Genomic DNA, 23,489 nt, shown 5'->3' with positions numbered 1-23,489 from the left:
ACAGAATATGCATTTTTTACTTGAATCATTAACATTTGATGTCAAACTTTAAATTTTGTTGATTTGATAAGAGTAAAATGGTGAGTGGTTTTTCATTTACATATCTTTTTATTTATACTTAGAGGTATTTCATGCTGACCCAGATAGGTCTATAGTACTTTTTAAAAAACCTTCAAATTTTGGAGTAATTGTAGATTTACTGAAAAGTTACAAGGCTAGTGCAGTGAGTTCCTGTACACCCTTCACCTAGTTCCCCTACCGTTCACACCTTATACGGCCACCGTGCATCGGTCAGAAGAGTTAGCATCAGGGCACTGTGAACGAGACTGCAAGCTGTATTTGGATTTTACCAGTTTTCCCACTAATTCCATGTTTTTGTTCCAGGATCCAGTCTAGATCACCCCATTGCACTTACTGTCACATCTTCTTATCTCCTCCTGTCATCTCCCAGCTCTTTGCAAAAATAAAAGCTACAGTGTATTTAATTGTGTGGGTGTATCAGTTTAGCCCTGTGGTTGGACGCCTGTGTTTCAGAAAAAGTGAGGTGAATTCTAATGACACTTCTAAATCTATAAGAATTGAATTCTGGCCGTATTTGGGTAGAAACTGCTTTTGAAAAGAAATCATTTACATTAGCAGGAACTTCATAAATAAGATTGAAGAAGATGCTATAGAAAGTTCTTCTGGTCAGTCCTAATGATGTCACTTTTTACAGTAAAAAAATTCTTCAGCAGCTGTGGTGGCACACGGTCCCGTGCATATAGGGTCACACGGCTTCCTGTCTCCCTAGTTATGAACTTGACGTGTGTCCTGCAAGGTCACACGGCGTCCGGCTCTCGGCCGCCTCTGGGAGTGCTCTTCTCCCTTTCCTCCCGTGCGGCCAGGGCCGCTGACCAGCCCCTGGGCCTTACTGTTGCTCGGAACCTTGCATTTTGTGTTCTGCCCGACTGAGACGACCCGTGTGGTTTACTCCCTCCGTTCAGGCCTCTGCTCAGATGTTCCCTTATCAGAATCCCCACTGCTCTGTCCGAGACGGCCGCGCCACCCTGTCCTAGTCTCGCTCTTTGGCCTTGCTTCATTTTCCCCCAAAGCACTCACCACCACCTGGCCCCGTGCGGTACCTGCGTTTGCCGTCTTGGTCCCCTGCAGTGTCTGGTACAGCAGTGCCCAGCCCACTGAGGGCTCAGTGTGACCGAGTGGTGGTTTCACCTCAGGCCGTGCTGGTGGGTTGGTGTGCACGACACTTAAATGTTAATGGTGCCACATCTTTTCATGATTAGGTAAAGCACCTCATTTTATTTACTGACATGAATTTTAAGGACTTGTATCTAGGAGTTCACAAATCAAAGGTGACTTTGGGCTCAGGTGAAGCGTTGACCTTTGTAATGGTTCATGTCCGGGTTAGAGGGGTTCCCTGGCCCTCATGGGGGAGGGTTTTATGTGGGTGGGAGGGCACAGGAGTGGAACGTGACCTCGACAGATGCCCTGGCTTTGATTTGAGGTAAATCCGAAAAGGGAACCAGTTGTAAAATGAGGAAGCTATTTCCCCTCCTTTTTGTGCTAGAAGTGGGTTGTTTGTAAATGTTTAATTCAGTGGTTCTCAGGTGTTTCATTGGGGGATCCCTGTATACCCACAAGTCCGGGGCACCCCCAAAGAGTTTTGTTGTTTGTGTGGGCCGTATCTGTCGATACTTACCGTCTTACCATTTAAACTGACAAAATTTAAAAATATTCTTTAGAAATGATAAGGAACCTGTCACATTTGATGTAATTTTTATGAAAAGTAACGTTTACCTAAAACACAAACATGTTCAGAGAGGCGATGGGCTTGTTTGACATTGTGCAAACCGGTTAGCGCCTGGCGAGATCCTCAGGGCTTGTGCGGTCAGTCCGTGCAGGGTCCCCTGTCACGTGCGTCGGAAAATGCCCCTGCCCATGTGCGAGAGAACGAGTGAAAAAGGCAACTCAGTTCTCGGTGGTATTATGAGAATTTTGGCCTCATGGAACCCCCGAAAGGGCCTCTGGCACCCCAGGGTCCTCTGCACCACACTCAGCTGCTGCTGTGGCTGATGCGCAGGAGCTGCGGGCGTCGTGACGCCGAGGCTGGGAGGTGACTGTGCACCCGGAACGCGGCTGGGTGCTCTGTGCTCCACGCTGATTCCCGAGAGCCCTCTGGAGGTGAGAGCAACCACGTCAGAATCCTGGGGGCATCCCAGTACCCTGCCCTAATGTGGGCTCTGCTCTGAGTTTTATTTAGACTTTGGCATTTCAAATGAAGGCAGTACTATGAAATGTTAGCTAAAGAAAGTCAAAAGTGACATGTAGAATAGACAGACACACATGTATCTAAAACTTGAATTAATAAGCAGTCACACGGGACAAGTCGAGACACTGAATGTCCTGGTGGCATTTGCATGAACTCCTTTTTAGCATATTTTCGTCTTCTGCAAGTGTTGAGAGACCACGCAGCCATTTAGCAGGGATGGGCTAGGGCCCATGCCAGGTCTGGCTCACTGTGAACTTTGGAGCAGTACCCTGGGCTGGGTCTGGAACCAGGCAGCTGTGCCTTTGACCCCTGCCTGTACCTGTTCACCTGATTGGACCCTGGGCAGTACTGCCAGGGGCTCACCTCTTCCAGGTCCACTTGTGGCATAATCTTATCTAAGGTGATTTAAGTTCACCTCTGCCCATCACCTGGATGGGTGGGCACTTCAGGAGAAGAGCTCTGCTAGCAGGAATTTATGTTGGACTGGAGGACTCTTGAGTGAACTAGATAGGACTTTCTCTTCCCCAAATTAATTATGCTGCATGGCGTCACTCTTGTTTTCTTGTCCATCAGTGTCTCAGTTACTGCATGAGGTCATGTGTCTGAGAACTCTATCGACTTCTCCATGTGGATAGACTTTTTGTCCTAAAATGGTCGGGCTTGTGAGGAAGATTAAAAAGCAAGGCAGTGGTGGGAGAGGAGGAGCAGGAAAGAAAGAACCTTTGTCCTAGCAGAAATAACAGCTTATGTGGGTCAGAGGTGACGGGACTTAGCCCAGTGAGCTGGAGGGCTTTGTTGCCATGAATTTCTTTTGTGGTAAGAGGAATGTTTGGATCTTTCTCCAGTTCAAGGCAGGCTGCCTCTGAGGGTATGCTGTTCCGAATGACTAAATGGGCATTGTTTTTATTCTCTGCAGAATGTTTTCCAAAAGCAGGATCCTATAAAGAAGAGACAAGGGCTCTTTCCTGTAGAAGGAACTCGTGACACCAGCTGTGATCAGGTGGTCGCTGTGGCATTGTCCCTTGCTCTCAGGGGATCCAAGTGCATGAGTTTGGAGAAATGTCTGAATGCAGGGTAGCTGCTGCACCTCCTGGGGTTATCCTCTCTTGGTTTCCTAGCAGCCTTCCTGTTGCTATGGTGATACCCAGAGAGCCATCCACTGCCTTTGGAATGTTTGCTGTGTTTGTTGGTGCTGGGAGGCTGCGTTAGTTGCCTAAAATATTGGAAAGGAAAAAGCATGTGTTGTATGGCTAAAAAAAGACTGATTGTGTTAAGAAATAGAGCAGAAGGTATACCTCTTAGGAAAGGTCCCCTTCATTGTAAGGTTGCTTTTCAAAGTCTTTGGTAACTGCATTGTATACATGGGCTTTTTGTCACCCTCAATGGAAGTAAGTCTTAGTAAGGACTTCTCATTTGGAGACTCTTCTGGTGAATGAGGTAGATGATTAAGCTGGTATTTAGTTACGCTTAGGTTTGACTGCAGAAAACAGAGACCTGGAATAGGAGTGGCTTACATATGATGGGACTCTTCCTATCTGTCATAGAAAGTTTAGGAGCCAGGCAGGCCGGGGCTGGTGTGGTGGTTTTGTTCCCAGAAGTACTAGGAGCCTCTTCTGGCTTGGTGTTCTGCATGCCTGGGGTCCAGCCATCGCAGTTGTGATGGCCTCTGCCAACATCCCGTCGGTCAGTACGTGGTTTCGCGGCTGGAGCATACTAGGAAAGAGACTGGGAAGTGTAGTTTGTAACCTTGGCGGCCATGTTAGCCCGGAGCTTGTGGTTCCTTTGAAAGGAGTGAAGAATAGCTCTGGCTGGTGCGGCTCTGCGGATTGAGTGCTGGCCTGTGAACTAAAGGGTTGCCGGTTCAATTCCCACTCAGGGCACATGCCTGGGTTGGGGGCATAGGAGAGGCAACCACACACTGATGTTTCTCTCCCTGTCTCCTTCCTTTCCCTTCTGTCTAAAAATGAATGAATAAGATCTTTAAAAAATAGGCGTGAAGAATAAAGGGAACAACTTGTGGTCTCTGCCACATTGTTCCCGAAACAGATTGTACAGTTTAACTATTTTTTTCTGATTTTAAAGGTAAGAAGGGAAAAATCAAATTAGGCCGAAGTGTAAAAATTAGAGTGTGCATGCCCGTCCTTGGTCGGCCTCCCCCTCAAGCTCCCTGTGAGCGGTTAGTACCAGTGACTGAGCTCTGTCGGTGCCCGGCGGTCTCAGTGCTTCCTCCCTGTCCCGTTCCTCTCCACACGGTTCCCGAGGAGGGGCGCTGTGGCTTCCCGTGGTTGTTGTGTGAGGAAGCCGCCAGCACAGCGGGGGCTCCGTTCAGGCCTGCCCACCGCCCACACTCGGGGCAGCAGTCTTGTCGCGGTGGCCTCCTCACCCTTCCAGTAACGGGGGGTTTCTGAGGGGGCTCTCGAAAAGGGTGGGGTCCAGAAACAGTTTGAACTGCAGCAACTTCGTTGGGGTCAGAGGAAAATCAGCCTGTGGTTCCAGCTTCATAAATCACGGAAAGCATCGCACCTGTGGCATCACTGGCGCCTCGGCTTTCTTGCTCCTGTGGGACTTCCTGTCCCGCCCCTAGGGACGCAGGGCCGGCTCCTGGGTCTTGAGTTTCGTAACTGACAGCCCCTGAGGTTGTTGGGGTGCAGCTTCTGCATCTTTGAGCTGCCAGTTAATTACTTGATTAAATCTAAACAAATAGAACAGCCCCCTGATTCAGCTGTTTGTGGAGCACCTGTTCTGGGGGAGATAATGGGTCAGAGAGGTCCTTCAGGTGATGATGATGGTGGTGGCACTAACTGGACTTCTGTGGCATGCCAGCACTGCATTGTGTTTTACAAATATTGGTTAATTTTTACAAACTGTTAGGAGTGAGTACTAGTAATAGGCCCATTTTGCAGATCAGAAGACTGACACCTCAAGGTCACATGACAAAGTGGTGGAGGCAAGATCTGAACCCCTGACACAGTGATTGCAAAGTCAGCCTGGTCGGGGAGTTGAGATACTTGAACCCATTAAAATACCAGCGATGCTGACAAGGGCATAATGGAGGGGGGAACGTGTGTTCTGGCACTCGCAAGTGTGTAATTGCCATCTTGGTTGTCACAACAGTCCTGTGACGTCAAGGACTTTATCCTCACTTCACAGAAGAAAAACAAGCTCAGAAGGACCGTGAATTGTTCAAGGTCATTCCGCCGGGCTGTGGAGCCAAATCATGCCTTTTCAGTGCACTGCGTTTGAAAAGCCTTTAGTTTGGGTGGTGGGTGAATTGTCTTAGAAGCCTCACTCTAGACTCAAGTTCAGTCCCCTTTCAGAAAAGCACCTAAAGCACACCCGGCTCTCTGAGCTCTGCCCCCGCCCAGGCTCACTGCGGCCTTCTGCCTGGGGTCTGGAGCCCCTGCAGAGACTACTGCTGAGCCCACGGCTGCAGGGCTGGTGCGGCTGTGGCAGCCACTCTCAGTACAGTAGATGCCATTGTCACCTGTTTTCGATAAGTGAAAACAGTGTGGAAAGGTTTAGAACATGCGTGTTTAGACCTAGAGAGGGAAGAGTGAACAGACCACCCACCCACGTCCCAGGGAAGTATAATTGAAGTCTTTTAAATGCCTGTCTTAGTAAACTGAGATTTGCCGGTAGGGTTTCGGGGTCTCTGAAATGCCGAGTTCTCTGGTTTCGGCCTGCCAGCGAGCTGTCATCGAGGCTCCAGTGCCAGGCCCTTGCAAGGCACGTGCAGTGCCTCCGTTACTCTGGAGTAGGGTTCGTGTCTTCATGTGACATGTTCAATCAGATCTCCAGGGTCAGGCAGACACTCTGAGGACCTGAGTTCAACATATTCCCCCAGAGAAGGAAGTTGGTATTTGGGGGTGGAATGTGGGGGGATGAGAGTAGAGACGAAGGCTTTGCTAGGAACAGGTTTTGAGGAATAACTCTCATCAGGAAGTGATTTAGGCTCATTTTCATATATTGGTTATATATTAGTGCTGAAAATGTCCTTTGCTTCACTGTTACAAGAATTAAGACTTGTAACCCCTAAGAGGTCTTCTGGCCAGAGGTCCTCTCCACTCAGAATTTTTACACAGAATTCCTCATAGGTTGGGCATTTTTTTTTCCTTGGTTGGTTGCTTCTGCTGTTGGAGAGCTCATCACTTAATGAGGGAAGCCGTTCCCTTTTTATATTTCTGAGGCTGTGAAATGTGTTCCTCACCGTAAGCTGTGGTCTGCTCATTCATTGCCCTGAGGTCTGGGGTTTGAGACCACACAGAACGGGCCCATCAGCTCGTGTGATAAGTAGGAGGTGTCCTTCCCCTGTGAAGGTGACTGTCTCCAAACATCCTCTCTCCCAGCTGAACACTCCCAGGCTTCTAGGCGACTCAGGGATGGTGTCATGTGCCTCCATCTTCCTGACCTGCTCTGCTCGTCACCATTTCACAGGAGCAAAGCGGGCAGGTGTGTTCTGCCTTCCCCGTGGCCCCTGCGCTGCCCCCCACTCGTGGTGGCTCGGGCCGCGCAGCTTCTGACCAGCACGTCATCCTCGTTTTGTTGGCTCTTGCTGTTTCTTCTTCTCTTTTAGTCCAAGACAGCGATTTGCAACCTTCTCCATCTCATGGCACTCATAAACTGATTACTAAAAGCACACCAAAGAACTATTTTTGCCCATCTGACCAAAATATAGGTATACTATTGATTGATCTGCAAGTAATAATAATAATAATAGTAGTAGTAGTAGTAGTAGTAGTAGTAGTAATTACCAACCCTCTTTGCTTCCAAAGTGATTTTAAAAAAAATCAGGTGCCTGTACTTGTATGAAGTATTTCTGGTACCAAGAATTAACCAATCAGATGCAACCTCATTTTGCTACATGGCCAGTGACATTCAGCTCTATATTTATGGTTCAAGACAGGGCATTTACACTGGATGGCTATTTTTGTGTTAGCTGTTGTCCTTTTTTTTTAATTTGACAATCTAAGGGAGAAGAGGTCAGTGCCCCTGCTTAAATAGATATTGCATGTTTTAAAAATTCTTGTGACACACCAGTTGAGAATCACTATTCTAAGAGACTTCATGTTTCAGTTCAACCCTGTTTCAGTTCCGTTGAGTTTCATTTTCCTGGCTGTAATATTCTTCTGGAATCTTTTCTCTTAGCCGCTCTCTCAGCCCTCGATGCCGCTGCCTGTTGCTTGGACGTTTTGGAGTGAGCTCTCCACCCCAGTTAGGAGCCCGGTCGTCTGACTCTCCCGCCTCCTTTGCAGTCCTTTGGCCACATCGTGCCCGGTCCGTGGAGACACTCACACAGCCGTGGCCCGCAGGACGGACTCCTTCCGCCTTCCGTGGGAGTGAGTGTGCCAGATGTCCTGCCTGGTGCGCCTGAGGTCTGTCGTTGTGGCCTGGCCCCTGCCACTTCCCTTTGCCCCAGTCCTGAAAAGACAAAGGGCATTTGTTCCCCTTTGATAAAGACTTCAGGAATTTCCCCTCTGCCATCTCCACTTGCCAGTCTTCGATACCTCTGTCTTTTCCAATTCATTTTGAAGAAGCCACCTCTCACTCCCTCCTAGGCATTTAGTAATTTTCTTTGTTGCCCTGTGCACGGGGCTTCCTGTGTTTGTATTTTACTTTTGTGCTTCTCTCTTTCCTGTCTGTCCTTCCCTCTGGGGGGTGAAAGAGCCCACGTCTGTGCCCATTGGTCCCTGCCTGGTAATCCCGCCTTCATCGTGGTGGTTTTCCCGCTTCTCTGGAAAAAGCCAGGCTTGCCTCTGGGGCTTGCAGTGCACAGCCAGGGCCCCTGGACAGGTGTGGTGGTGCTTGAGAGCCCCAGGAGTAGGTGTGAGGATTTCGTGTGTAAACACGCATTTTGACCCATCGTTTGTTTTCCTCTTGGGAGAGCAGCTCCCAAAATAAGCACCTGCGCCTTTCAGCGGTTGGTTCACTGGTGTCCCCCATGCTTGTGTTTCAGCCTTGCATTGCCCGTCCTGAGGACGCCCGGCTGTTTCTCCACCAATATGCATTGCTTCATCTTAGGAGATCATATCTGCTGTACGCTGCAGACTGTTTTTGTAATATGCACCTTTATAAATTGGTTTTAGATTGGAGGTACAGGGGAATGCCTTGCTGAGAACTGAACTTCCAGGAGCCGGGACATCAGTTTCATTTCTCAGTGCCCCTGAACTCTGTTTTAGGCTCAACTGTGGTGACTTCATGCATCTACCAGCTTGGCCACTGTGCCTGCCTTTTACCTCTAGTTCTGAGGTGGGGGGCTTGCCTTGCTTTAACAGACACTGTTGGGACTGGGAATGACCTGGGGTTTGTTAGCTGGGCGGGTGTGGGATAGAAGGGGCTACCCAGGTGATTTTTAGTTCAGAATAGCCTGGCCAAAACAAGTAACAAAAGCATTACTGCAAATGATCACTGTTTCAAGTTCCTAGAAGCTGTAAACAAGCTACAAAGTATTCTTGTTGCTTGGGCCTGTGGTGGTGCCTTCTGTTCCCTGAACCTGATAGATTTTGGTCATTGGCAGTTGCTGGCTTGGATGGATCAGAGTTCCACTTGACTGTGAGAACAGAGTGTGCCGATCAGGCCTTGTGCGAAGACTGCTCACGGGCCCTGCTTCTTTCTTTCTATCGACGTGCATCCTCTTTCTGGCTTGCTCTGTGTCATTGTGTGTGCCTTTTCCTGGACACTCATTGGTTGCTTCCTTTTTCATGAACGGGGCTCCTTCCTCCTAATTGGAGGTAGAACGAGGTAGTATAGCTTAGCGGGTGCTTTTCAGGAGTCCTGGGGGCCCAGTGCCGAGGAGGAGTGTGGCAGGTGGCTGCTGCCAGGTCTGGGGCTCCCACTGGTGTAGTCTCCATGACCCCCACACTCCCCGGAGCTGCTCTCATGACTCAGCTTCTGCTGCCCTCCGCCTCCCTGGGGACCGGCCCCAGCTCAGCTGGCCTGCCTCACTGGTTCGATGAACTTTCCTGGGCCGTCTGGGGAGCTTGGTACTGTTTTGAATCTCGCACATGTTTTCCCACGGAAACCAAAGTTCCAGCCAGCAGCCTTTGGAACGTGGCTAGTTCAGATGGGTTTATGAACCAGTTGTGGTGGGATTTTTGTCTCCAAGCGGCAGAGGAAGTTGTAAACTGGGTGGCAGATTAATAGTACATTTGCTGGTCTCTGAAAGGACGGAGATAATCTGGCTTCAGCTTTTTGGGGGACCTGTATTTTTTGGGGTCTTTTCACAAATAGTTTGTGGAACTATAGCTTTGGTTGTACAGCTACTAATAATAGCATTTCATTTCCTTCTCCTGAAAGGAGAGCACCTACTGACCTCCTCTGTGCCATATACTGTGTGTGTGTGTGCACACATGTGTCACATGTCTGTAGAGTTACTGTGGCCTCTCACAGCTTATAAGTAGAGACAACATGCAGCGTGACTGCGGGGGCTCGAAATCCATTCGTTAGTGACCTGGGTTTTCACTGCAGCGGGCCGGCCAGGAGCCACTGGCGCCCCCTGCTGGGGTCTTTGCCCTCCTGCTCAGTCATCACTGACTGGAGCCAGAGGGAATCCAGGGTTTCTTAGTGAGGGGTTTTCTGTCTCCCGTTTCAAAATCAAGGGCACTGTAGACCTCTTTTAAGAAAGAATAAGAATTCTTAGGGTAGTTTATAAGATATTAAAAAAAATTATACATACACAGCATAACATCGGGAGTTAAGTAATAATTCAGCTAACCACCCTGCTTTGCTGTTCTTTTCTGATTTTTGTGTAGCTCATAATTTCATGTTCCTGAATTTTTGTTTACACATTGTCCTGATATTTAACAGCCCCATAATTTAATCAGAATATCATTCATTTCTCTGTTTTTGTCTATTCAATCGTATCTACTTTTTATTAGTATTGTGAATTTTACTTAAATATTTATGCATATCATATTTCACCTTTTGAATTTTTCAGTTTCTTTAAAACGTATTTCTAGAATTTGATTACTTTTTGAAGAGGGGTATTGTTTCAGTTCTAGAAATACCCATCACACTGCCGTCAGTGTTACAAGAATGCAGCTTTTACTACAGACTTGTCACCGTTCAGCGACAACACTGCCATGTTTTTTTCTCCCTTGGCTAATTTAACTTCCACAACACGGCCCCTTCTTTAACCCGAGTTCCTCCAGTCTCGGGCGAGGCCGACCCAGCCCTGCCCGTCGTTCGCACCACTGCGGCCGCACGCCCTGCGCCTGGTTGGAGTGGACGCACTTGGCCCTGTGCTGTGTGGCCTCGCCCCTTCGCTCATAAACTGGCTGATGTGCGAAAGCGCACTATTGGGCTTGTAAAGAGTGTTTCTATTAGAACATTCCAAATTGGTTTTCTGTGTAATAAGGATATGAATCTTGTTGTTTTCCCCTACAAATTTTAAAAAAACGGGCTAATGTTCATTCTATAGGAGTTAAACTATATACTCAAAAGTCAGTCCTCTGTGATTTCTTTCATGACATCACAGGATTTGGAATTTCTTTAAGGTTATAAAGATTAAAAGGTCCGATATTCCCTGATATGGTTTAAAAATGTAGTTTGAGTAGGAAAAATGGAGCCACGTAAACTGGTCCCTTCAGCCCTGTGACTGACATGATCACACAGCGCGTTGGGTGGGGCTGGGTGCCTGCCTCTGGGCTGCCTCCCTTGCACTGGGTTGGGGGGGCCGAGCCAGAGTGCTCCGTTGGATGCCAGGCCAGCGCCTGGTCCTGAGTGACCACGAGGGGGACCTGGTGTGGGAGTTCCAGCCACCTCCTCACAGTGGTCTTCCTTCCAGCTGTCGCCAGCCCTGTCCTGGGCCTGAAAGAGTGCACCAGAGGCTCCGCGGTGTGGTGCCAGAATGTGAAGACGGCCGCCGACTGCGGGGCCGTGAAGCACTGCCTGCAGACCGTCTGGAACAAGCCGACAGTGGTGAGTGCCCTCAGTTCCGCGCCCGTCCCGTTCTGGCAGCCGTACCCGCTGCCGTGGACAGAGCACTTTCTTTTGCCTCGCTTTGTTTCCCACGGTGACCCTGCGAGGGAGGCAGGACCCCCGTTGGTGGGCGTGCCTGCCCCTCTTACCACGTAGAATGGAGGTGCAGGGTAAGGTGGCAGAGACGGGGTGAGGCCCTCCCGTGCCCACGCCTGTGCTCCACGCTGCCCTCCAGGCCTCCGCGCCCACCCACCTGTCCGTGCCGGGTGAGGGGCCGGCAGCACGTTCGAAGCTCGCACTCCCAGGACTGCACACACGAGGATCGCTTTCCCCCGTGGTCGCTCGCCCAGAAAGGAGATGCGAAGCGTTTCAGACCCTTTCCCCCTTTTTGATGTTTTCTTCTCTGTCTCAGCTGCCTGTTTTGGTCACTAATTCAGACCCTAAAGCTTTAGTATTTATAATCTTATTTCTGGCCATAATCAAACTGGAAAAAACGCCACTGATTTTGTTTTTCATTTAAACTTTTTTTTTCATTTAAACTTTTTTAAAAAAGATTTTATTTATTTATTTTTAGAGGGGGGAAGGGATGAGGAGAGGGGGAGAGAAACACCAGCGTGTGGTTGCCTGTCACATGCCCCCTAGGGCGGACCCGGCCCGCAGCCCAGGCCTGTGCCCCGACTGGGAATCCTTTGGTCCGCAGTCTGGTGCTCAGTCCACTGAGCCACAGCAGCTGGGGCTAAACGATGTTAAAAATAGCATATTAATGTGGGGCTCTTAACTCTCATGGGGAATTCTCTAAAGTGACAGGCCTCGGGTGCATCCTTCGTGTAACCTGGACCCCGTCATGAGCCGCCCAGGCTCTGCTGGCTGCGCCAGCGGGAGGTGCTCAGTGCTTCCTCCGGGACGTGCCGCTTCCTGGGGCGCAGGCCAGGTCTGGCTGGGCCGAGTTCGAAATCTGACACTCGTCAGCGGCCAGTAGGATCAGTAAGAGAAGAAAGATGAATTAAATAACACTGCTCTTTAAGAATTATTTTTCCGAATTCATCGGAACACTGCCCTACTGCCACAATTGCTTTCGGATTTGGTCTCTAATTTGCTCCCAACCTTGGCTTTTAAATACTTCATCCTCTTTTTAAGTTTAATGTGTGTCGGGCGAGGACCTTAGAGCTTTCTCTTTCGATAGGATAGTTTCACGAGTGATGCCTGAATCTCTCTTAGTTGGTCCCATGCACATTATTAGCCTGACTAAGTTCAGACTGGTTTCTCCGAACGCAGCTGGGGTCACCGGTCTTCCTTAATCTCACCCAGGCATGTCAGTTCCTTCTTCGTGGGTCAAAAATCAGTTCATGTCATGAAGGGAGCCCCCCGAGAACTTTGAGAACCAACTGGATTTTCCATGGTCCTGGGCCACATGGGGCCGCGGGTGCCTCAGCTTGTCAGAAGACTTGTGTCTCTGCGTTCTGGAGCAGGGACAGGTGGCCTCCAGGAGGCGGAGGGCGGATGGACTGCGGTGACAGGAGCACTGGTGGCGGCTGGGGCTTGCTTCCCTGCCCCTCCCCCTTTAACTCTGATAGTGACACCGGTCCCTGGTGACGTCACATTGCGTCACCAGTCCTCCGTGGTTTCCGCTGCTTCCATTTGCACCTTTTGGAGCCTGTTTCCTCGCAGAGCTGTTGTGAGTGTTCCTCGGAGACGGGCCTGTGCCGCGGGTGCCGAGCGAGGCGCTGAGCGCTGGGGGTACGAGGAAAGTGCGTCTGTGCGGGAGAAGCACAGTGTCCTGGCCAGTCGGTCCCTCCTCTGTGGCATCCGAGGGCGTCTTGTTTCGGCACCAGGACGTGCCCGTGCGTCAGGTGTGGCTGCGAGTGTGCCCCTGGCCAGTTGGAACGGGCAAAAGGCCGTGCACGGTGTGAGTTGTGCCCTACAAACACCGAGTTGCTCTCTCTCGTGTCCTTTCCTCTTAGAAATCCCTTCCTTGCGACATATGTAAAGACGTCATCACCGCAGCGGACAAGATGCTGAAGGACAACGCCACCGAGGTGAGCCGCCTCAGGCGCGTGTGGCTGTGTGAGTGGGGGCCATGTGGCCGCACGTGTTCAGTGCTTGGAAGCCGCGCCTCAGGGCCGGGGTCCCACACGTGGCGGTCCAGGCCCAGGTGGGGTGATTAGGCCAGGTGGGTGCATTCCGTTTCTGTCACGCAGTTTTTTCTGCCCCATCTTTTAAAAACGTAAAAACTGTTCTTAGCCACAAGCTATACAGAAACAGGCTGTAGGCCTGAGTTTACTCCCCCGCTCCCCCAAATTCAACACCCAAGGCCGATTGTGATTCTGCTGGCATGCCATTGGCCTTTGGGCCTGTTTGGCTACCGCAGCTCACTTGCATTCCCTGTACCTGTGGGGCTGTGGATCGGAGGGTCTGCTTTTTGCCCCTCTGCTCTGACAGCACCCCCTCCTCCTCCCCCAGGACCTCTCGCATGAGGGTTGCTGTCCTCCAGCCCTCGCTTTGCTGGGAGCTGTCGAGGGCCTCTCGGCTCCCAGCCCACTTGTAGAGAGGTGCATCCTCATCTGTCCCTTGCCTGTGTCCTCTCTAGCAAGAGATCCTCGTGTACTTGGAGAAGACCTGCGACTGGCTTCCGAAGCCGGACATGTCTTCCTCGTGCAAGGAGATCGTGGACTCCTACCTGCCAGTCATCCTGGACATGATTAAGGGGGAGATGGTACGTGGCGGTGGGCAGGGCTCCCTTCGGGGCGCTGCCGGGACCGGGGGAAGTACCAGACCCGGACAGAGTGATTAAAGTGGGAAGTCCGTTCGCACATTCGGGTTTTCCCAGCGGCTCTTCGCTGCAGCTCTAACAGCCACAGGGGCTCTGGCACTGCAGACCCCTCTGCCTGCAGCTTGCAAGGGTTGCGGGGTAGGGAGCACAAGAAACAGGGACTCACGGGATTAGAGTGGGGATTACTACCGGCATGATGTTAGTAGGTGCTGATTGGCAACTCCTGCCTTGAGCAAGTGATTCATTTAATTTCTGTGATTTTTTTATCCTAAGGCGTGAGTCAGGGAATGTACTTGTGGGTTCAGCTACAAGGATGCTCAGCCTTCATGCAATAAATATCTAGTGTGTGCAAACCGTGTGCCAGAGGTTGGGTTTTCAGCCATGAGGTAGGAGCCAGCTTTGTGGAATTTGGAAAAACCCTAAGAAAGAAGAGGTGCTTAAAACACTGAGAGGGCCGCAGCCCCGGGACTGGACCAGGGCTTCTGTACGCGCGTGGTGGTACGTCGTGCAGGGCCTTTGAGGCCGCAGTGAAGCGCTGCGGGTGCAGCAGGAAGTCCTCGCGGGCTTCAAGCTGGGGGGCGCCACGACCCGAGGTCCCTTTCTGAGGGTTTGGTCTAGGTCCCACCGAGTGGGGGTTGAAAGAAGGGAAGCCGGCAGGACAGTCAGGCGTCAGATGTACTGGGGCAGTGGAGACGGACAGATGCACCTTTATTTATTTAATAAAAAAAAGATTTTATTTACTTTTAGAGAGACAGGAAGGGAGTGGGGGGGAAGAGAGGAAGAGAAACTTTGATCGTTTGCCCCTTGTGCAACTCCAACTGGGGACCTAGCCAGCAACCCTGGCATGGGCCCTGACTGGGAATCGAACTAATGGCCTTTGGTTCACAGGCTGGTGCTCAGTACACTGAGCCACACCAGCCAGGGCTCATATTTTCATAGAGGGTAAGTGGACTAGACTTGATGGAGGGGGTGTATTCCAGGTTTCCGACTTGAACTGCGGGGAGTGTGGTGCTGAGGCTGTTGCTAAGAAGGAGATGGAAGGGCAGTGGGCTGGTTAGTTTGAGATGACCGCGAACTGGGTGTGCATGCAGGGAAGGGACTAACTCAGAGGCACCAGGCGGCCTCTGTTGTATTCTGCTGGGGAGAGGATTTCTAGCCGACTTCTTTCCCACCAGAGCGACCCCGGGGAGGTGTGCTGCTCCCTCAGTCTCTGCGAGTCTCTGCAGAAGCACCTGGCAGAGCTCAATCACCAGAAACAGCTCGAGTCCAATAAGATCCCAGAACTGGACATGGCTGAGGTGGTGTCTCCCTTCATGGCCAACATCCCCCTCCTCCTCTACCCTCAGGATGGCCCCCACACAGAGCCCCAGCCGAAGGTAAGGCCGCGGGCCTCGCTGCTGGGCTCCGCGTGTGGCGGGGTTAGAGATGCGACGTGAACGGTGTCAACACGAGGGGGCCAGGTGCGGGCGGTCCCCCCCCCCCCCGGGGGCGTCTGCAGCAGCCAGCCCCCGGGCGGCTGTGTCCTGGACTTTCTGAGGAACCTGGGTATTTAAATTAGATTAAACTAACTTTTAAAACTGGGATTTTTAAAATATGCGAGATGCCCTCCCTGTTAGGTTTTACTAAAACCAATGTCAAATTGATTTTAAACTGCCAGTGGCGTTAGAGCCTGTAAAACCGCATTGTGAACTGTTCGGGGAGTTCTGTGCTGGGAGTCCGCGTCCTCCTGGTCAGTGTGGGACTGTGCAGCCTGCCTGTCCCTGTGTCTCTAGGCTGGCGGGGACGTCTGCCAGGACTGCATCCAGCTGGTGACCGACATCCAGACTGCCGTGAGGACCAACACCACCTTTGTCAAGGCCTTGGTGGAACACGCCAAGGAGCAGTGTGACCGGCTGGGGCCCGGCATGGCCGACATGGTGAGCCGTGGGCCTCCGTGGGCCCTGCAGCCAGGAGTGGGGGAACCAAGAAAACCCCACTTCCTGGGGCACCGTGTTGAGTTCCATCTAAGGGCTGTGAGGAAGAGATTGTGCTATCAACTCCCTTTCCCTTGTAATTAGCAAGCGGCTGGAGTGGGTGGTGGGGACTGACTTTGTGGCTGAATATGTTTGTATATGTAACAGAACTCTTGGGACAAAATAGTGGAAGGAGACCACTTTTATGAGGATTTCTTTTTCTCCCAGTAATCACGTAAGGAACAGCACTGGAAACAAACTGCCGTTTTTATCTTAATAAAACTTCTCAGAGCAGACATATACGAGACTCCCCTGTTGGGGGTGGAAGTGCTGGGGTTTTTGGTGTGGGGTAGCAACCAACCTCACTGACCTTCGGATTCTCTGTCCCCAGTGCAAGAACTACGTCAACCAGTACTCCGACATCGCTATCCAGATGATGATGCACATGGTAGGTGGCGGGGGAGTGTCCTTGGTAGCGTTTTTCTTTATCCCAAACTTTCTAGTTTCTAGGAGCTTTGAAAAGTACATGGTTTTGCTTTCCTTGTTTACCTTTCAGTTTAACTAAGTGGTGCCAAGATGATCCCTTTTGACCAGCTGGCTCTCCCCCTGCAGCTCACTGCCTCCCCCGCACCTGGCCTAGCCTGGCCCTCGGCACTGCCCTGGTGCCTTCCTGTTGGTTCACTGGCCTCTGCATATGAGCCGGCCACCAGACAGCGAGCATTTGGCTTTCACCCCGGGCCTCATGGGAAGAGCTGGCTCTGCCGCTCGGCCAGGCCTGAGAATCGCTGTGTTCCAGCCTGAATTCTGAGGGGGGTGTCCTGCTTTGAAGAGTGGGTCCTGAGCTGCTGCTCTCACACTCACTCTGGTGTAACCAGGTGGTGGAGGCATCCCTTTGTTATTAGAACTGGAAAGTACCGGCAGCGAGCCGGCCCCATGCAGAAAACCAGTGTGCAGAGCAGGGCGGTCTGGAGCGTCATTCCACCGGGAATGTGCCCTGGGCTCCGGAGGCCTAATCTACGGGGTTTGGGGGGCGGGTTGCGCTTTTTCCTTTCTGTCAGGCTTGCTTCTGATTATGTGGGATGGCCTATGGTCCTTGAGTTTATCCTCTAACCAGGGGCTTTTCATGCTCTCACTGCTGCAGCAGAGTCGAGTAGTTGAGACCTTAGTACCTGCAGAGCCAAAAGGCTCCCTGCCTGGCCCTGTGCCAGCCACTCAGGGACGGCACCCAGTCCCCGGGGGAGTTCCTTCGGGATTGTCACTCACGCCGTGCCCTGTTCGGAGGCAGCTTACGAGGGGGTTCAGTGAGGGTAGGAAGAAATAAGCCTTTAGTGTGACTTGATCTAGTAAGTGCTTTTTCATAGCTAACTAAAAAATTGTTTTTCTTATTGTAAAAATTACACTGCATATTAATTCTTTGAAAATATAGATAACACTTCCCAAATAAAAAATCATTTGGGGTTTTAAAAAACATTAGCGGTGTCCTATTTTATGTACTACTTCAGATTTTGTAGCTTGCAGTTTTTACTAAAGTTATATTGGTCTTTAAATGTTTCGTACAGTTGGTTTCAAAGCTGCTGCGTGGTGGCCCGTTGAGGGCGAGGACACGATCTGTGGAACCAGTCCCCCGGGGCTGGGTCTCTTTAGCTTGCCCTGGGGTTAAAAGCATGGCGAACATTCTTACAGCCGAATCCGTTTTTTCCCTTAGTCTAGGTGATTGAAACAAGAATTGCTGAATCGAAAGGCAAAGCTTTTGGTAGAGGGTCAGACCAGCCGTCCAGGCTGGCCTTTGGCCCCCTGGGGGTAGGCTGCAGGAGGCCCCGGGCGGCGGAGAGGGGGCTGGGGGCCCGAACCCCTCCCGGTGTACCTTCCAACACTCATCTGTGATTTGGGCAGCGCTGTCTCTTGTTCCATTTTATGGTTTTGGCACCAGCCCGAGGGGAGGGCCTTGCAGGTGTGGTGGGGTCAGGCTTCTGGGGGTGGAGAGTCCTTCCCAATGTGGCATTTTCTTGGGGCCGAGCTGCTTCCCCGTGTTTTGCGCACGATGTGGTGTGTCAGGCGGGGGGATGGTGCCCGCACAGGCTGGAGGGGGTGGCTGGCCCTCGGAGGGGGGCCCGGTGTCTTTAGGACCCATGTGCACTCAGTTGCAGAGGCAAGGTAGGTGGCTGCTTTGTGGCTGCGGCAGCATCCTTACACTTGGGTAACAGCTCGATTGTCATTATTTTAATCTTTTCTTAACTGTTGTGTCCTTTCCTTTCTCTCATTTTTATCTCCGATTTCCTGTTTTTTGTTCAACAGCAGGATCAGGTATGTGCCCGAGTTCTGCTTGTAGTAGTGGTGTGCTGCTCCTGTAGCGCCTTGGCTCGTCTTTTGTGTGTGGCATGACCCCCCGTGACAGACACAAGGCGAGGCCGCGAAGGGCAGGGTCCCTCTCTGTGCTTACGGGCTGGCAGGGGGGGCTTCTGGTCTCTTTCCTGTGATGCAGCGAGTGAGGAGTTGGGGGTTTCATCTCCCCTTCAGGGGGCCTTGTTCAGAGCCCAGGGGGCCAGATGCAGGCCCCCCTCGCGATGACTGGGAACTGTGGGTGGTCCCGAGGTGCCTCAGCTTCCTCACTGTAAGCCTGACTTCTGGTGGGACCTTGTTTCTGTCATGACTCGAGCCCTGCATGTCTTTAGTCTTGTTCTCCATAACCCAGAATGCTTCTCCTGCATGAGCGAATCATTTGCGAATAGTGAGCAGACTCTTCCCGGTCTGCTGGATCCAGAGCATTGGAAACAATCTCTTGATTGTGGCTGCCGCCCCTCTGGGCAGTGGGGTCCTGTGGGTTCCAGAGCCCTGTCAGGCTGCCTGCGGGCTCTGCCGCCCGTGGCGTGGAGTGGGGCACTGGCCGTCAGACCAGGCTTACTGAGCCAGGTGCCCTCTGGGGTCTGTCCTGAGTATGGCCTCCTTCCGAGCTTGGAACTGAAGATTTTTCAAAGGTTTTTTGAAATCTGGTGGGAGAGGACTTTGGCTAAAATATCCACATTTTCACTTAGGCCCCCTCCTGGAGTTACTAGAACACAGCTGATCTGAGACAAAGCAGCCATGCACCTCCTGAGTCTTTGCCTTTTTTCTAAAAAGCTTCCCATATCTTTGGCCCCCTATTATTTTTCCCCACATTAAAGTGTGCCGGAGAGAGGATACTTCAGATGCACTTTCAGACTTCTCCACTCTAGGATTTAATCAATCCTAGAGCCTTCTCAGTATTAAAACAAGATGACCCACGGCCACGGTCTGGCTCTCTTCCCTGAACAGGTCTCGTTTTTAGCAAATCCCGTTTCCGCTGCTCTTTGGTTTGGTGGCGGGAGTCAAATGCCATCGGGCCCGGAGGTGGTTGCTGGTTGCATTTGGTTTGCAGAGTATACAGAGCCTGTGTACCTCCCTTGCTCTTGGCCACCGTATAGTACAGTGGTCAAGATGTTGTCCAAACTGTCTGGTTCCCCGTGGTTTGGTGTCTGGTTGGGAAAGGGGGTAAATCTGGTGATGTGAAAGGGTTCATTCATTTGGGTGACTGGGTTTTCACGTGTACCGTGTGTATGAAATTGTGAACATAGTATGTGGTTTTTAAAAAAGCCAACACTTCCCCTTAATGCATTATTTTAAGTGTCCTGCCATCTCATGATCTGGTGTGGTTTTAGTTCTAACACACTTGGCTTTCTGTTAGTTTATGGGCATAATCCTCTAGAAAGAACATAGAGTTTACTTCCTCCCGAGCTCAACTGAAAAGTAGGTTCGAAAGCAGGCCAGTGTCCTTGGAGGTGATTGGTCCCCCATTAAGGGTGCTGGGAGTCTGGCTCCCCTGGGTGCCCCCTGGTTGGAGCAGAGAGCGCGGTTCTGTCTCATCTCCCCTCAGAGCTTGGCGTGGCCTCTTCCCTTCTGTGACACTGGCCCGTCTGCATTTGCATGAGCTCATTTAGACTTAATATAGCATCTTCACTTGTCCGGGCTGGGGTGGGCAGTCAGCCCTTGACATGGGGACCAGAATGCTCCCTTAGCGCCCTGACCGTTGTGTACAGAGGGTGGGACTAAGGGGTGGTTGGTGGGGGCGTACATCTGACCGCTTTTTCTGTACTCTCTTCAGCAACCCAAAGACATCTGTGGACTGGTTGGGTTCTGCGACCAGGTCAAGGAGGTGCCCATGCAGCCTCTGCTCCCTGCCAAAGTGCTCTCAGAGAACGTCATCCCTGCCCTGGAACTGGTGGAGCCCATTAAGGTGCCTGGTGTCATTGTCTTGTACTGGCTGGCAGCGTGCTGAGCTCATTTATTTCCTTGGTTAAAAACCCTCGGGCTCATGGGATCAAGTCTACATTAGAGCACGTCACTCAAGGTCATTTTTTGGTGCCCAGCCCCAACCTGACCTGTTTTGATGTGCTCTGTGCGGCCTCCCTCACACCTTTCCAGACGCTGTAGCCATTAGTGCAAGCTGGGTATCCCACCCGGACTACCCTGCAGCTTGAACAGAAGTCTCTCGGGGTGTGCTGTCCGCACGCACGAGTGTGTTTTGTGTCACTTGGTGAAGAGCCTCCTTCATTCCGCGGTCAGTTTATACTCATCATGCCTTGTGGGTCAGGCAGTGTTTTAGAGGTCGAGGCCCAGAACAGCCCGCCTCTGGTGGTGAACAGGACTGTCCTGTTTGTGAGGCTTGTGGCCTAGTTCTTATGGGCCCAGGTCGCCTGATCTTTGCTCTGGCATGTGCGTGCACTTCTCGTTCCGGAGCTCCCCGCGTCACTCCCCTCTAGCCATCTTCTCCCTCCACTGTCTTCTCTCAGCACGTGCGGCGTGAGGACCACAGGAAGGGTCAAGGTGCCTGCCCCACATCCCCAGCTGGGGTGCTCGTAGGCCCTGGCCTACCCAGCGGACATAATAATTGGCCGGAGAAAACGGAGAGTTATAGCTTGTATTCTAGTCACATGTAGCTACTTAAATTAAGTAAAATAAAAAAAAAAATCAGTTCCTTGGGGACACTAGCTACATTTCAAGTGCTTATTAGATCCATGTGGCTAGTGACTGCCGTATTTGTTGGAGGAGGTGGAGATGGCTTCTGTGGTCACAGAAAGTCCGGGTCAGCAGTATGGCCTCATTAAAGGCAGGCTCTAAAAAAGCAGTTTCAAGTGTTCATGAGACTTGACGCCCAAGAGCAGACCTGAAATGTGTTTAAAACTGGCTTCTAAATCCTCACTTTGTTCCTGCTCCTCCACCCACCCCCTGGGGTGGACGCTGAATGAAGGAGTAATCGTAACCAAACAACATCACGTGGGCAGCTCTTTGGGGAGGGGGCCAGTGTCACTGCTTGCACTGAAGTATAAATTCTGGATTGGGGAGGCGGGATGGCGGGAGGTTGTGGCAGAGAACTAGCCAGGGGGAGGGGTCTCCCGTCTCACGAAATCCAGAGAGACTGGAACTGAGACCCCGGGGAGGAAGCCACACCTTATTCTGAATTCAGTGGGAAGCGGCCCTTTGTGACACCAACCTGTCCTTGGCCTCTGTGTCCCCCTCCTTAAAAGGAGCAGGACCAAGGGGTAAGGTGAGGGTCTCAGCATTCAGGTAACTTTTTTTATCCTCTGAACAGAAGGACTTGGTCCAGGCGAAGCCTGATGTCACCTGCGAGCTGTGTGAGTACGTGGTGAAGGAGGTGGTCAAGCTGATTGACAGCAACAAGACTGAGGTGTGTGGATTTCTGGATGCCGCCTTCCTGGCAGGGGGAGCCCTGCTCTCTCCTGAGCCAGAGTAGCCTTGTGGGAGAACCCAGCAGAAGAGGTTGGCGTGGCCCTTGCTGGTGGTGGCCCCCAGCCTGGGAATCTGTGTGACCTCTTCCCCGGGGCTGGGGTGGGAGGAGGCCGCTTTGCCCTGCTTTGTGGCTCTTATGGAGGAGACGGCACCTTGCTGCTGACTGGGTTCCCGGTCGTGTTAGCATTTGCAGAATCTCACCCACCCCTGCTTAGCTTTCCGTCTCCCCACACGATTTTCTTGTGTTTCAGGAAGAAATAATTCACGCTTTTGATAAAATATGCTCAAAACTGCCCACATCCTTGTCGGAAGAGTGCCAAGAGGTGGTAGACACTTACGGCAGGTCCATCCTGTCCATCCTCCTGCAGGAGGCGAGCCCGGAGCTGGTGTGCAACCTGCTCCACCTCTGCACCTCGCAGAGACGGCAGGCGCTGACCGGTGAGCCCTGTGGGGGGAGGCCGCTGGCCCCTCTGGGGCTGGGGGGGCCTCGCCAGCGCTGAGCCTGTGCTCTCTCCCGTAGTGCACGTGGCCCAGCGGAAGGACGGTGGCTTCTGTGAGGTGTGTAAGAAGCTGGTCGGCTATTTGGACCAGAACCTGGAGAAAAACAGCACGAAGGAGGAGATCCTGGCTGCTCTCGAGAAAGGCTGCAACTTCCTGCCTGACCCGTATAATAAGCAGGTGTGCCCGGGCTGTTTCCTGCTGGAACCAGAGCCTCCCCGGGGAGTGCGAGAGTGAACCCTTCACTGGTGGTGCCCTTGCCTACCGTTCTGGAGCCACTTCTGCCTGTAGAAATGGGGTCCAGTGAAATTTTCTTAGAGACGATCTGTTGGCTCAGATGGAGCCACTGGGGAAGAGACAACATAAATGAATGAGACCGAGTGTGAGGAGGTGGCGCCTGGGAAGGGAGGCCCCGGGGCTGCTGGGTTGGCAGTGTCGGGCATTCTTGTAGAAGAGCATGTCCTGCCCCCTCCTTTTGTGCCCCCACTCTGCTTGGGCACACCTAGACCTGGACCCGTGTCCCTGTTTGCTTCCCAGTGTGACCAGTTTGTGACCGAGTACGAGCCCGTGCTGATAGAGGTCCTGGTGGAGGTGATGGAGCCGTCCTACGTGTGCTCGGTGAGCTCTGCTGGGCGGCGCGACCTGGCGCGTGCTGGGGGACCCTGGCAGGCCCTCCGAGAGTCTTGGCCGTGGGGCACAGCCTCTGGGGCGGGAGAGCCCAGAAGAGAGAGAGCCAGGTTTCCAGGCCCCACCACTTCACTCAGCAACCTCGGTGTTTTTGAACAAGCACATCAGAGTTCTGATTCTCGAGGTTAGAAGCTGGTAACTTCAGCTTGAAAAGGCTTGTTTGGGCAGATCTAATTCTTCCCCTGTTGCCCTTTTGTCACCAAACAGAAAATTGGGGCCTGCCCTGCAGCCCGTAAGCCTCTTTTGGGAGCAGAGAGGTGTGTCTGGGGCCCGAGCTACTGGTGCCAGAACATGGAGACAGCCACCTCGTGCAACGTGAGTAGCCCAGCACCCGCGCCACACGCCTGCTTTTTGGGCAGGAGCCTCCAGGACAGGCTGTCTGCCGTGTCTTTATGTTAGTGGGGAACCAAGGTCAAGAGAGGCAGTTAGGCTTACTCGCAGCTGGCTGCCTGGCGAAGGCCAGCCCAGCTGCGTTCTTGTCTCTGAGGAGTGAAGAATAAGTGTGGATATTTTTGTTCCTGCTTTCTTGCTTTCGCCTCTACTTCCCTTTGAGAGGGTCAGGTTTGCACGAGGGGCCCCCACGGGTTGCACAAGGCCCGTTGTCTTCATTGCCGCAGTTCTTGCATAAGTCCTCATG

General features: G+C 52.0%; 1 protein-coding gene across 2 annotated transcripts in view; it reads left to right on the top strand.

Annotated features, from left to right (window-relative positions):
• The window catches only part of PSAP (prosaposin), a 30,492-nt gene that overhangs the window by 5,282 nt on the left and 1,721 nt on the right, over positions 1-23,489 (top strand). The window contains exons 2-13 of one of the 2 annotated variants that reach the window (XM_053663871.1): positions 11,049-11,182; positions 13,144-13,218; positions 13,770-13,895; positions 15,128-15,328; positions 15,725-15,868; positions 16,296-16,352; positions 20,022-20,153; positions 21,513-21,605; positions 21,919-22,105; positions 22,188-22,345; positions 22,703-22,783; positions 23,060-23,167. In XM_053663871.1, the coding sequence (XP_053519846.1) occupies positions 11,049-11,182; positions 13,144-13,218; positions 13,770-13,895; positions 15,128-15,328; positions 15,725-15,868; positions 16,296-16,352; positions 20,022-20,153; positions 21,513-21,605; positions 21,919-22,105; positions 22,188-22,345; positions 22,703-22,783; positions 23,060-23,167 (1,496 nt within the window). Of the gene's footprint in view, positions 1-11,048; positions 11,183-13,143; positions 13,219-13,769; positions 13,896-15,127; positions 15,329-15,724; positions 15,869-16,295; positions 16,353-20,021; positions 20,154-21,509; positions 21,606-21,918; positions 22,106-22,187; positions 22,346-22,702; positions 22,784-23,059; positions 23,168-23,489 lie in introns of both variants that reach the window. The other variant, XM_037130537.2, reaches the window with a different exon arrangement.

Source organism: Artibeus jamaicensis, unplaced genomic scaffold, assembly GCF_021234435.1.
Source record: "Artibeus jamaicensis isolate MK-2021 breed Jamaican fruit bat unplaced genomic scaffold, CSHL_Jam_final contig_332, whole genome shotgun sequence".
Lineage (NCBI taxonomy): Eukaryota > Metazoa > Chordata > Mammalia > Chiroptera > Phyllostomidae > Artibeus > Artibeus jamaicensis.
This window is presented reverse-complemented; position numbering and strand designations above follow the sequence as displayed.